Source organism: Magnolia sinica, chromosome 1 (genome assembly GCF_029962835.1).
Source record: "Magnolia sinica isolate HGM2019 chromosome 1, MsV1, whole genome shotgun sequence".
NCBI lineage: Eukaryota > Viridiplantae > Streptophyta > Magnoliopsida > Magnoliales > Magnoliaceae > Magnolia > Magnolia sinica.
Genome location: NC_080573.1, coordinates 17,662,684 through 17,676,118, shown reverse-complemented (window position 1 = coordinate 17,676,118; position 13,435 = coordinate 17,662,684). Strand labels below are relative to the sequence as shown.

Here is a 13,435-nt window from a genome sequence, read left to right as displayed (position 1 = left end):
TCTCATGATTAATTCTCTTGTTTCCCAGATGATTTTTTGTTTAGTTTCTTTGTGTTTCATTTCAATAACTTCCTACTCTCATGCATCTCATAGCTTGCTTTTCAAAATCTATCTTGGAGTAATAAAAAAAAAAAGGGAAGAAACATATATGTATCTAAATCCTAGGATTTCTCAAGTTTCTTCATGTCGGTCTTCTACAACTTTGGATTTGTCATGCTTTTTTATGTGGGCCATGTTGTTTTTGAAGTTATTCTCGTTACTGAATATAGAAATCTTGTCTTTCTGAGGAGCTGATCCACTCTGGAGGCACTGTAATTTTGTTCTCCTCACACGTATATGATAATCTGAACCAGGCATTCCGTGGGCTCCGTCGTTGATTAGCCGTTAGAAAAAAATTACTCTGATTGGACTATCCTAGCCATCTAATTGATGGACCTTTTCCTCAACCTTTTCCTCACTGGATGTGAGCCATAGCATGCTTCCATCTTTTAGTGTCCATTTGTATGCCATCAATTAAAGAGTCAGGATAATCCGAACAGTGTGATTTCTTGAATATGGCCCATTAACTAAATGACCCATCAAATGAACATCTCTGATCTAATCCAAATATGCCACGTGTATAGCAATGACATGGAGTTACAGTGCCTCCCATACCTCTAAGAGGCACTGGATCCGGTCCTTAATTTTTAGGTGGGCCTTGCTTTTGAGTTAGTTGCTCCTAGTTAGTTACACCCATCATTACAAAGCAGTAACCTTAAAAAGATCCATGCAAATCTAGGCTTATTGTTAGGAGATGGCATGGAAACAGTTGAAAGTTTCAATTTCATTGGGAATTGAGTAGGAGAATGTGATTGGGACCTCTTTTTTCTTGAATTTGGAAGAGGAATTGCTTTGGAGAGCATCCGACAGGAGGTATCTCCTGTTCCTTTTTATTTTTTTCCTTTCGTTTTTCATCAATCCATTTTCCTTGTGCATTTGATGAAGGGTCGTGATTCAATGAGCACGTGTTAGAGATCCTGCCTGTGGCATGCTTGTCAGAGAGATCCACGCCATTCATCATGTAGGCCACATTTATGAACATGCTCTCCACAAAAAATAATGTCTGTCCAGTTATTAGGCAGGTAAAATTTGTGTGAGAAAATGGACCGTTAGGAAAAAAAAAAAACCAACAGTCCAGATTACGCAAGCGTGTGTGGCTAACTTGATGAATATAATAACCTGATTTTTGGTATATATATGGTATGTTCACTATGTGGGCCATCTGATAAGGGCCTGGATCTCTGATGATTGGACTGTACGAACGGATATCAGCCACGTGTTCTTCCTCCTCACATGAGGTGACTCTCTAGATGGTTGAGCAGTGAAGCGATCTTGGTTCGTTGCAATTGGGTAACTGTTTTCAGTAGCGTTGGTGAATCTGGACCATACATCTGGTAGGGATTTCTTCAGAAAGTCCGTGGTACAGAAGTCACACTGATTGAAGAGTCATATTCATCAGATTTATAAACTTTAATCCCCTTTTGAACATGTGGTAGGAAGATCGGGTAATCCAGACCATCCATATATTTAGTTGGCCGCTGCCATGAATCCTCTTCCTCAAAACATTAGCCAAGTTTGGATGATCTTACCCATATAATGGCCCTCGAATTGGACGGTCGAGATGAAAATGGATCCATGCAACTGATGGCCAAAGGAAGACCTTACGTGGACAAGACCCACTACATGGACCGATTGCCACGTGTTGTTGTGCAATCTAATCCTTCCTGATCCACCCCAACGTGTCAAAGTCAGCCTCATATAGTTAGAAAGTCAATAGTTAGAGAGTCGTAGTTATATTAACTGTCAATGATTAGATAGGTCCCAATGAACCAGTCATGTTACATCATGTCTCTGTGGGCTCACCGTGATGTATGTGTTTTGTCCACGCCGTCCATCCATTTTGCCAGCTCATTTTAGGGCACGAGACTAAAATTGAAGTATATCCAAAGCTCAACTGGACCACACCACAGGAAACAGTGGGGATTGAACGTCTACTGTTGAAATTTTCTTAAGGGCCAGGGAAGTTTTGGATAAGCTGATATTTGTGTTTTCCATTCCTCCACGTCTTTTGACCTTGTGAACAGGTTGGATGGTATGCCTTAGGAAGGTTTTAACCTTTTTTGTGGTGTGGCCCTCTTGTGTTTTTCCATATGATTCTATTTTGGGCTCAAACCCTAAAATGAGCAAGCAAAAAAAGAATGGACAGCGTGGATAAAACAAATAGAACACGGTGAACCCCATACAGTCCGATCATATGGGACATCCATGGTGTTGGGTCCACCATGCAATCCGCTTCCCATCACAACTCCATGCTAGAAATGATTTTATCATCGGTGAATCCGAACCATCCACATGGGCCTAGTGTAGAAAACATGTATACATATGACTTTCAAATGGACCATGAAGATAAAAAATCATCAATGGTCTAGATTAAAAAAGGAAACCATATTAATACCATCTTACCATCATTCATTCAAAGTGATTTCATTGCCATCACCTACCAAATGGACGGTCCAGTTTCACCGACGATAGAGCCACACATGCAACGTAAAGTGGCAACGAATGGACGGTCCAGTTTCACCGACGATATAGCCACACATGCAACGTAAAGTGGCAACGAACCATGCAATGTACATTGCTCAACGAACTGAGAATGTACTCATGATTGGTCCTAGATCCATGCAGGGAGGCTAGTGGTACAAGCTCCTTTATCGGTTGCAGGGAAATGCAGCTGCAAGTCGGCTGGAAAGCTCCCCTCCCGCAACAACAAGAGGTAAAAAAGGAAAAAAAGAAAAGATAAAGAGAGGAATACTACGCACTCCCACGAGTGCTGTTCTCGAGGAAGCTTCTACCTTTCAGTAGGCCAAGGTGGGCCGTATCAAAAGTTCCTGAAGTTTGCTAGCAAAGCTGCTGATCGCCGCTTCTACCCCACCATGATGATCCATACCGTTCATCTAAAATCAACATCAACAATGAGAGAATCGGACGGATTGGGATTACCACCTTTCGTGTGAAGTTGAGTTTAAGATACTTCTCTCTAGACCGTTCTTTTTATGTTGCTTTGTATGGATGATGAGTTCTAGAGTGGGGAATTTGGATGAACGGTCTGGATGCATGTACGTCAAACTCAAGTGTTTAAAGTATGGCCACACTTTAAATGGAGTGTGGTGGAAAAAGTACTGGCATGTTGGAAAGATTCTATCCATTGGATCAGCCGCCATCGAACGATCAGGATCATTCAATTACTGTAGTTTTTGCCTCTTCAGTCTCGGGACCACAGTTTGGGTGGTCCAGATCGACATGCATCAGTGCCATGTTCAGTAGAAGTGTTCGGATGTATGTGTTTAGAAAGAAAACTTTGATACTCCGGCAGAGTTTGATCGATGAGACTCAGGCACTTAAAAATACTGACAACTTGAATATATGGCATTAAATAATTTAAATTAAGCCATTCAAATTATGGGTAACAGTTTAGATGTATTATTAACCAAAATTAACCTTTATTTTATTATCTGACTATCAGATTGGTGGACATTTATTAGACGGATGAGAATGGAAACATCCTATGGTCTTATTTCAACAAACAGGTGCCTATAAATCGGTGGTCAGGATTGTTCTACTAATCTGATATTTATCCTGTGATTAGGAAAAGTATTTTTCCACAATTTAAACGGTTTAATTTGGGTTAATTTATGTCACGTGTACCAGTTCTAAGTGCCTGCGTATGAAGCCTGGCACTCAGCCAGAGTACCAAATAAGTCGGCTCGTTTCCCAATGAAAATGATTTCCAAACAAAACAAACGCCTTGGATTCTGTTTGCTGCCATGACGACTTTGGGTCCGCTGGAGAATTTTCAGTGGGAAAGTACCATCGGGAAGCTTCTTTTGCGCCCCACGAGGAAGCTTCTTCACTAGTGGAATCCTAGGGTGCAGCGCGCTTGCATAGAACTTCCATGCAGCGCCCTCTTTACACTGCACGTGGGAAACATGCGGGGTGATCGGAACCGTTCTCCAAGTGGGTCATCACCTTTGTTGTTCCAGAAATCGAGAATAGCTAAAATGTTGTATCCAACCGATAATTGAACTGCGAAATGAATGGTTAGAGCAATGGTCCAGATTGAACCAGCAAAACTCACAACAACAACTGGATAGGCCATGTTTCGATGGATAGAAATATTGGAAAAAATATCTAAAATGTTGTTTGGATGACAGCTTATTTTTATGTATTTTCTTTTGGTGTTTGTTTGAATTTTAATTTTTTAATAGTCATTCTATAAAAGTTAATGCGCCATGATGTAGTTATTTATCATCACTTAATATTTTTGGCCAATAATCAATATGCAGATAACCCACCAAAAAAAAAAAAAAACAAAAGGGAGCCTATCACCGGACATGATATTTTCCATCTCTTACAACTCATGCAAGGGGGGCAGAGGCAGGTTATTCAACGAGTCCTTGCAGAATAATGATATTCTACAGTGCATTATTCCATCTATCATAGTCTCCCCCACCAAAAAAATTGGACGCTCCAAAAAATGAGTCAATTAAACTATCATGTTAAACATAATGTGAGAAAGTTTTAGATAGTTGTCAATTGATTTTTGTAATGGGACCTACCATTTTATGTTCCTTTGATGATGAAATTTAAAAAATAAATAAATAAATCAGACCTATAGAAGCCTCATGTGAGCCACACCATAAACAACAGCCAATCATGCAAAAACTTCTAAATGTGGACACTAACCTACTGCTGTTATTCTATTTTCATTGTCCCACTCGCACGGAAGGAGGCCGCAGGTTCCTAAACCAAAAATAGCGACTTTCTGTGTTGGACCGAGTAGGAAGACCTTGTTTGTCAGCAAACAGGAAGAGGTGGCTGATGAAGCTCGACGGACATAACCTATTTTTTACTGGAGATTTCAACATCTTAAAGTATGAAAAAGAGTGGAAAGGGGACCAGCCAAGGAAATGTCCCCACCTACTGCCAAGAGTCTTTATTCAGAGTTATACTGAACGGCAATACTCGCCTCCCATTTGTTTTAACAACTTATCCCACGGTCTCCTCGTGGCCGCTCATCAACACTTGTAGAACAAGCTTATCCTACGGAGACGACTGGATTCAATTGAAACAATATGATTAAGGGTGCATTTAGTTGCACCAACCAAATTTTAACATACATTTCAGATCATAGACTTGTGAAGTAACAATAAAATGGCTTTGAAATTATAAATTACATGGTAGGTTTCAACAGCATGGTGTTTATATAAGAAAGCATGGGCAATATAGACAAGTACAAAGATTACAATCCAATAACTACATTGTATCTTTGATGCATGGTTAGTACATTATCTGAAAATTATTAATTAACTAGTTGTAAATAACCTCTTGATATGATATCATGTTTAAAATAAATAGAAATCTAAAATAACTATTCGAGGCATATACATGATTCCTCTACAATGTTAACCTGTAACATATCTTGACATCCTACGAATGCATTCTAGATGAGGAATGCCCACTCTCTACTTGAGATAGATTTCCTGGGTGACTTGCGTTTTTTTATTAATGCTCAGAACGGGATTATAGCCTTCTAGGGAAAGTTGGTATCCTTGTAAGTTAGATAACAAAGAATAAGATTTCTCAACAATTAACTTGATATTGTTTGATAACGACTCTAAAGTTATGTGGAATCTAAGATTTTGTGTTTGGATGATAAAATGGTGGCACTTCCTGAGGATGTTATAAAATAACGAATTATGGATTTCAGTAAGTCTGGCACATGTGGACTCGACATGAACATGAGTGGTCCACTTAAAATACACTCAAGGGTGGCAAACATAAACGTTCGATAAATATTGTAGTCGGTGCACCATGTGGTCGCACCATTGATTAGCCATCCCTCTCAAGTACTTTTCTGATCAAAAAATCCTGACCATGCTATTGATGGCTTGGAAATCAAGAGGTCATGTTGGTAATTAACTTTGATTACACGGAACCCACTTGTGATTTCCTATCTTTTAAAAATCACTTTGGTCAGATGATCATAACCATCCTACTAGTCATGGTCTACATTGATCATACTAGAAAAGACCTGATTATTGATCTCATCTGAACCATCCATCATGTGGCTTATCTTTGATTACCCATTTCTTTCAAAAATTACTTTAATTGAAATATCCTAATCATCCTACTAGTCATGGTGAGAATGGATGAACCATATTAATCAAACAATAAACTTTTTTTATCAATGATTTGGACAATTCATAATGTGGCCCGCTATTATTGATTGCCCATCCCTTTAAGAAAACACATCGATTGGATGATCCTGACCATCCACTTAGTGTTTGAGAAAACTGAAAATTCATACCATAGAAAAGATATGATCATTAATCTAGACCATCCATCATGTGGGGCCCATATTTTATTGCCCGTCCATGTTAAAAATCACTTTGTCATATGATTCTCACCACCCACAAGTTGTTGGCAAATGGATGGGTCATACTGATCATACTAGAAACCGTCTGTACATTGATTTAGTCCATCCATCAAATGGGGCCCACCTTTTTGTTCCCTTCTAAAAATCACTTCAATTGGATGATCATAGCCATCCATCCATACTAGGAAAGATTTGACAACTATTCTTAACTATCCATCATGTGGGGCCCATCTTTGATCATCCATCCCATTCAACAATCACTTTAAACGATGACCCAAAGATTAATGTGGAGAGATCGATAGAGATAGAGACGTGTGGGAACCTTGTGTGCAAGATTGAGATGCTTATCCATTAAAACCCATCTCTTAGCTTTTTCTTTTGATCCTAACGTTCCCATTTTTAGGAAAGTGGAAGTAGAGGTCCAATCTCAAAGAGTCCTACAAATGACATAACCTGGCAACTTACCTTATGTGGACGACTGCTAGCTACTAATAAGATGACTTCCACACATCCAATCAGAATCATTTAAGTAATCAACTTTTGACAAAGCATTAATAAAAACGTGGGTCATTGAGAAGTTCACCATCGTAAATAAATAATGAGAGCTGCCATTTTATTCTATGGAGATAGAGATGGCAATAGGCCAAGTTGGGTTGGCTCGTTAGACATTATAAGGCCCTAGGCTTGAGCTTAAGGTGCATCTAGCACAACGGGCCCAAGCCCAAGCGTGGAAAAATTACCCAGGCGACTCAACATGGCCAGGACCAAGAAAGATCTAAACCCAATTTCCAACAAGGAATACTTCCATCCTTGGATCAAGCAGGATGCACATGCACAAACAAAAAAAAAAAAAAAAAAAAAAGAAGAACAAGAAGAAGAAGAAGAAGAAAAGAAAACAAAAAATCTAGAAAACAAAACCAAAGTATATATACATGCAGTAAATATTTGGATGGTGGGAAAATAAAAGAAACTCAAATTTCCTTATTTAGGATATTGCAAAATGATAAATTCCATAGATTGGTCGTTATTATTATAACCAATTTTGGTAGTTATTGTAAAAGGTGAGTGAAATTTATAATTGCGGTCAAAACAAGACCCATAATTGTGAAATTCATGGGAGCCAACCGAGGTGGGTGGAGCGCCCGACTGTGGAGCCCACTGTGATGTATGTGACAACATCCATGTTGTCCATCTGTATTTAAAGCTCATTTTAGAGCATGGTCCAAAAAATAAAGCAGTTCCAAATACCAGATGGACTATAGTACAGGAAATAGTGTAATTGAACATTAAAAACTTATTTGAGCCACAAAAGCTTTGGATCAAGATGATATTTGTGTGGTCTCTTCATCTAGGTTTTTATGACCTATGGATGGAAAATAAACATTCAGGTGGAATCCATGAAGTTTTTAATGGTGGGTTATTCATTCACGACTGTTTCTTGTGGTGTGGTACATATAAGATTTGAGTCAGCTTATTTTTTGGAATCATGCCCTAAAATGAGGTTTCAAAATAGTTGGACGGTGTGGATTTAAGGCACATACATCACTGCAAGCCCCACAGTCAGGAGAATATTGCTGGTGAAATATCTTTCAAAAAAAATTATATTGCCCAGGGTAGATGTCGAAATCGGATAATCATTGCACTTTATATTCTTTTCTTTTCGTAGGCAATATAAACAGTCTACAAGATGCATGTGTTGCCTAATCTATCAGTGTAGCAGCGTATATTTACTATAGAACTCATGTACACATGCAATGACCTAAGCCCGGCCTGGCCTGTAAGTTGACCAACGACATTTTGATCATTTCAACTTCTAGAAAGCATGTTCTATATTTCAAAACGCCCAAACACTTTTTTTATAAAACAATAATTTCCAAGGAATTAGTTGGTAAAAAAACCCATCATAAATATATGTACAGCTGTACACGAATCGATCCAAGTCGAGCTTAGCCCAGCCCAGCCTGGCTAGGCCAGCAGGCTACCCCAACTCGAACTCGGCTCGGTCCTCGAGCCTGATTGGGCAGCTCAGCTCAGCTCGAGCCAAGTTGGAGCATAACTTGAGCCCGATCTTTCGAGTTGAGTTCGAGCCTACGAGCTAAGTTTGAGTTTAGGTTTTATAGTTTTTAATATATATAATATATGATTTATTTAAATATATAAATATATACAAAATATGTATACTAAGTGAACCCGATCCAAGTCAAATTGATTCAAACCGAGTCAAGTTCGAGTCAAGTTCCAAGCCGAGTCGAGTTCGGTCTAGCTCAAACTCAGCTCAAAAAATCAGCTTGACTCAGCTCGAACCCAGTTTCGAGCCGAGTCAAGTAAGTCAAGTTGAGGGAGTTAACCAAGCTAACTCAGTTCATGTACAGCTCTAAATATATGACACTTTAGTTTGTGTCACCCAAACGACGGATATCTCCATGCATACAGGCTTGCACCGATAAGTGACATCACTGCCAAACGGAAGACATCCTTTGTCATCCTAAAATAATTATATAGCCAGGCAATGCTATCCACATTGCATGTGATGCACACCAAACAGTTCCCATGTTACAATAATTTCACCTCTTTAAGTGATCTCAACCTATCATCTGAGTTAACCCGACAGCCCGTAGTTGAAAAAAATTCATGTTATGCATCAAGTGGGAGGTCCAATTGCATGGGTGGGGAATATAATCCCAATTACGGACAGCAGTCCAGTCAGTGTGACCCACCTAAGAAGTGGTCCACACCATCGGCCACTGAGCCATGTCTCTAGCTTGGGTGGGACGCACCGTATATCCGCTAATCCAGAGTCCTGTTGCATCCTACCACACATGGACCATATGCCCAATCATGTCTATTTAACCGACTATCTGCAGGCCACATATCAAAAGGTTGCAATCGTCCTGTCAAGGAGATTTTTGGGCATAGACCATCATGAGAAATCTCATCATAGCCTATGCCCATTTCACCTAGACCACAGATGGACCCCAATTGTCGGAATTGAAAACCATATATACTGGACAACACGTCCAATTCATCATCCCAAATCCTTCTTTAAAGATGATTTTGCTCTCTGAATTTTAGAAAAATGGATTTCCCTGAGTAGAGTGCAAAAGAAACTAACAGAAAAAGAAAAGAAAATGCAGAGCCATGAAAGCTTACTCTACATGTTCCACTGGTGTTTGGTTAAGCATCTTGCCAAGTATCAGCATCCAAGAAACTTCAAACTCAGCTCATGAAAACTAAATTTAACCAGGTGGTATTACCACGGGCAGTTGCACCTTTGCACTTAGCTGCTGCTTTAATCCAGTTCCTTGGTCGGCACAACCTGTTCAACGCTGCATTTGGATGTCCCAGAAAGGTCAAGCATGTGGATGGTTTTCACACTCAAATCGATTTCAAAAACACTTCAGGTCTTATTGATTTCAAGCAGAAAATGCCACACCAGATTATGCAGTTATGTTTTCCATGCTGCCCCAAACACATAGTGGAGAGGATAACCAATCGTTCCGCTTGTAATTATGGATGCATCCAAATGCACCATAAGCCATTCTGCACATTAATGGATGAATACGGTGCATTGGCAGCCAACCTTTTCCTTTCTAGCTGTAATCCCTTGGAAAAACTACTGAGCTGTGCTATGGCCCACCACCTCAAAATCTCATGTCTCCTCCATCTGCACTTTGACATGCTCTTCTGAGTAGGAGATGCAAATCCTCCAGAGAGCCTCAGCTTCTTGATTGCAACTGCATGCAGCTTGCTGGCAATTGGTAAATGAATTTCAGATCTGAGATCCGGGCGTCCTTGAGACCAAGCACATGGCATGAGATGCACCAACCGTAACCGAAAGCACATGATGGGGGCCCAATTCCTCATCGTCCATCAGGAATTTAACTTCAATGGGTGAAGTCTGTGCTTCTGGCAGCCCAGGAACGCCAAGTTGGCAATCTCTTGCATTCCCCCACATGTATAACTTCCCTTTATCTGTCATTTCCAGAAATGACACTTATCACTTTCATGAACAAAATCACAAAAAACAAAAAGACAGGTCCATTTACCCACAAGGAGAGATTGAACAGGCAATTAGCAGAAAACACGCCAATGTGGTACATGCATAAAAGATCTGGACCATCCATCAGGTGCCTACCCACTGCAAATTTCCTGTCAAGGAACCTGGCTACTACATTATCAGGTGGTCAATACATGTTAAATATTATGCCATTAGTCTTTTTTCTTCTGCAAGTATTAGTGGTCAACCTGATGAGTGGACCAACCATGTTGTCAGGCAACAGCTTGTTCTTGGCAGGCCAACCTAATGAGTCCCAGATCTCACACGTGTGTGCATGTTTACATAGTTTTCCTGATCTCCCGTTGGGCAAATTGCCTTAGCATTCCAACTCTCAACATATTAGCTTCATTAAGATGGCAGGAATAAGCCAGGAGCAAAGGTTACCCATGGATATAACAACAGTCGTGTGACTCTAGTACATTCCCATGCCTCTTAGAATCCAAGGGTGATCGTGCAGAATCTCAGCACACAGTTAAACTTCAGTCAATTGGTTGTGAGTAGGCAGGCAATCTACAAGGTAAACTGAACATAATGTACAAGATCTAAAATTGGTGATCGGGCCATTAGATGCCCCATGGATTGCTTTGCTCTTGATGTTCGAGTACCTTGGAGATTTATTTATTTTTAATTCATTATGCGGCTAGTTGTACTAACTTCTCCCTTTTTCTTTTCTTTTTTCCTTTTTTTAATCTAGTACTACTCCTGTTTCTTTCTTCTTTTTTCTTTTTTTAATTTTTTTTTCTTTTGTTTCTCTTTTATCAATAACTACTCCCTATTTATCCATTGCTCCTTTGCTAGAAAGGTGTGGGAAAGATCTTTGAATCTTTCAAAGTGTCATGGGTGATGCCAGGGTCTATTGAAGGTTTATTCCTAGCATGGCATGGCGGTGGGGTCAGGAAAAAGGGAAGGGTGACATGCAGGCTTGCTCTTCTAGCAGCCATTTGGGCTCTACAAGGAGAGAGGAATAATTGGTATATCCGGAATCAAGGTGGCTCAGTGCCATACGTCTTTAGAAGGACAAAGTTAGATGTATTAAGCTGGGCCTCAAGCGCAAAGGCCTTCGACACTATGGCTCAGTGGAAGACTCACAAGAGTTTCAACATGAGGTCATGGGTGACCTGGGTTCGATCACCCATTGTGGTGAGTGCGCAGGCATGTGCGGGGTGAGTGAGGGCCAAGTCCCCAATGAGTGCACCCTTTCTTTTTCTTTTTTTTTTTGTATTGATCTTCGCAGGTGTAATCTGCCTTCGATGTCCATCTATGATTTTTTGTTAAGAACCTAACCACTACGCCAAAAGACATGAGCGACACTACTGGCTGTATATGGGTGAGAGATGAGGATAAAGTGTGCATATTTAGACAATCTCTCAACCACAACTAAGATGGTTGATTTCCCTTTGGACAGGGTTAACCCATCGATAGAGTCTAGAGATATAGGCCCAGATTTGAGTTGGCACCAGCAAGGGTTGCAACAAACCCGCGGGTGACACAAGTTCAGCCTTATGGCGCTGACATATGTCGCATCTTCAAATAAACTCCCTGATCCGACGGCACATCCCTTTCCAATAAAACACGGACCAAATCCGATGCAGGGTTTTATGATAACCCTCGTGAGTACTAGAGTGGAACTCCCAAACGATGTCATCAATTAGAGAACAGGTTGGGAAACTGCAAATATCTCCCCTCTCTCCTCTTATGGATAAAGTGTCGGTTACTCGGTTTTCTGCTCTACATTTGTATTCAATGGTAAAATCATAGCGCATTAACTTGGATAGCCACCACTGTTGACAGATGGTAGGTATTTAAGGCTTCATTGATCAATCTTGACAGTAAATCGATGGCCAAGAAGGTACAGTCACCACTTTTGAACGGTCAAGACCAGTGCTAACATCTCCTTCTCACGTGTGGAGAGAAGCAAGCTCCCCCATGCAAAGCTTGGCTGAAAAAAGTAATCGGATGGTCTTACAACAAAACCCCTCCGATCCCCGATCCCGACACGTCACACTCCACAATAAAGGGTTTAGAGAAATCTGGTGATGCAAGCACCGGTGATTCGGTCATGGCCTACTTTAAATGAACAAGGCTTCTTCTGCTTCTGGGTTCCACACAAATGAGTCCTTGAGAATATTGGTAAGGGGCTCAGCAATCCAACCATATCCTCCGATAAACTTGTGATACTACTCCATGAGGCCTAGAAACCCACGCAAAGCCTTGAGGGTTGTGGGTTTTGGCCACTCAACCATGGTGACAACCTTATCACAATCAACAGCTACCCCTCCTAGGATATGACGTGAGACAAGTAGTTGACCTGTGTTTGACCGAATAAACACTTCTCCTTTTTAACAAAAAGCTAGTGAAACTTCAAAGTAGATAAGGCAATCTCCACGTGGTGCAAGTGCTCATCCCAGGACTGGCTGAAAATCAGAATATCATTAAAAAAAAAAACACCAAAATAAATTTTTCCCAAATAATTTTTAAAAATGTCATTCATCAGTCACTGGAAGGTGGATGGTGTGTTTATGAGGCCAAATGGCATCATAAAGAATTCATAATGACCATGATGGGTCCAGAAGCTAGTCTTCAAAACATCACTAGAATAGATCCGGATCTGATGGTACTCGAACCAGAGATCCAATTTCAAGAAGTAACACTCACCATGCAATTCATCGAGCAACTCATCGATTACCGGGATGGGGAATTTATCTTTGAAGGTGATCTGATTAAGTGTACAGAAATCAATGCAAAGCCTTTAGGATCTGTCATGCTTCTTGACGAGCAGAACCAACAATGAGTAGGGGTTGTTACTCAACCTAATCACCCCTGATTCCAACATGTCCACTACTTATCGTTCAATCTTCGCCTTCTGGATGTGTGGATATCGATACGGCCTCACACACACGTCC

At 40.5% G+C, this 13,435-nt stretch overlaps 1 protein-coding gene across 3 annotated transcripts in view; it reads right to left on the bottom strand.

Moving 5' to 3' along the window:
- Window positions 1-9,594: 9,594 nt before the first annotated feature.
- LOC131241408 (RCC1 domain-containing protein RUG3, mitochondrial) overlaps window positions 9,595-13,435 on the bottom strand; it is a 32,712-nt gene continuing 28,871 nt past the window's right edge. For all 3 annotated transcript variants that reach the window (XM_058240213.1, XM_058240221.1, XM_058240218.1), the window contains one exon: window positions 9,595-10,447. In XM_058240213.1, the coding sequence (XP_058096196.1) occupies window positions 10,245-10,447 (203 nt within the window). In that variant the 3' untranslated portion in view covers window positions 9,595-10,244. The remainder of the gene's footprint in view (window positions 10,448-13,435) is intronic.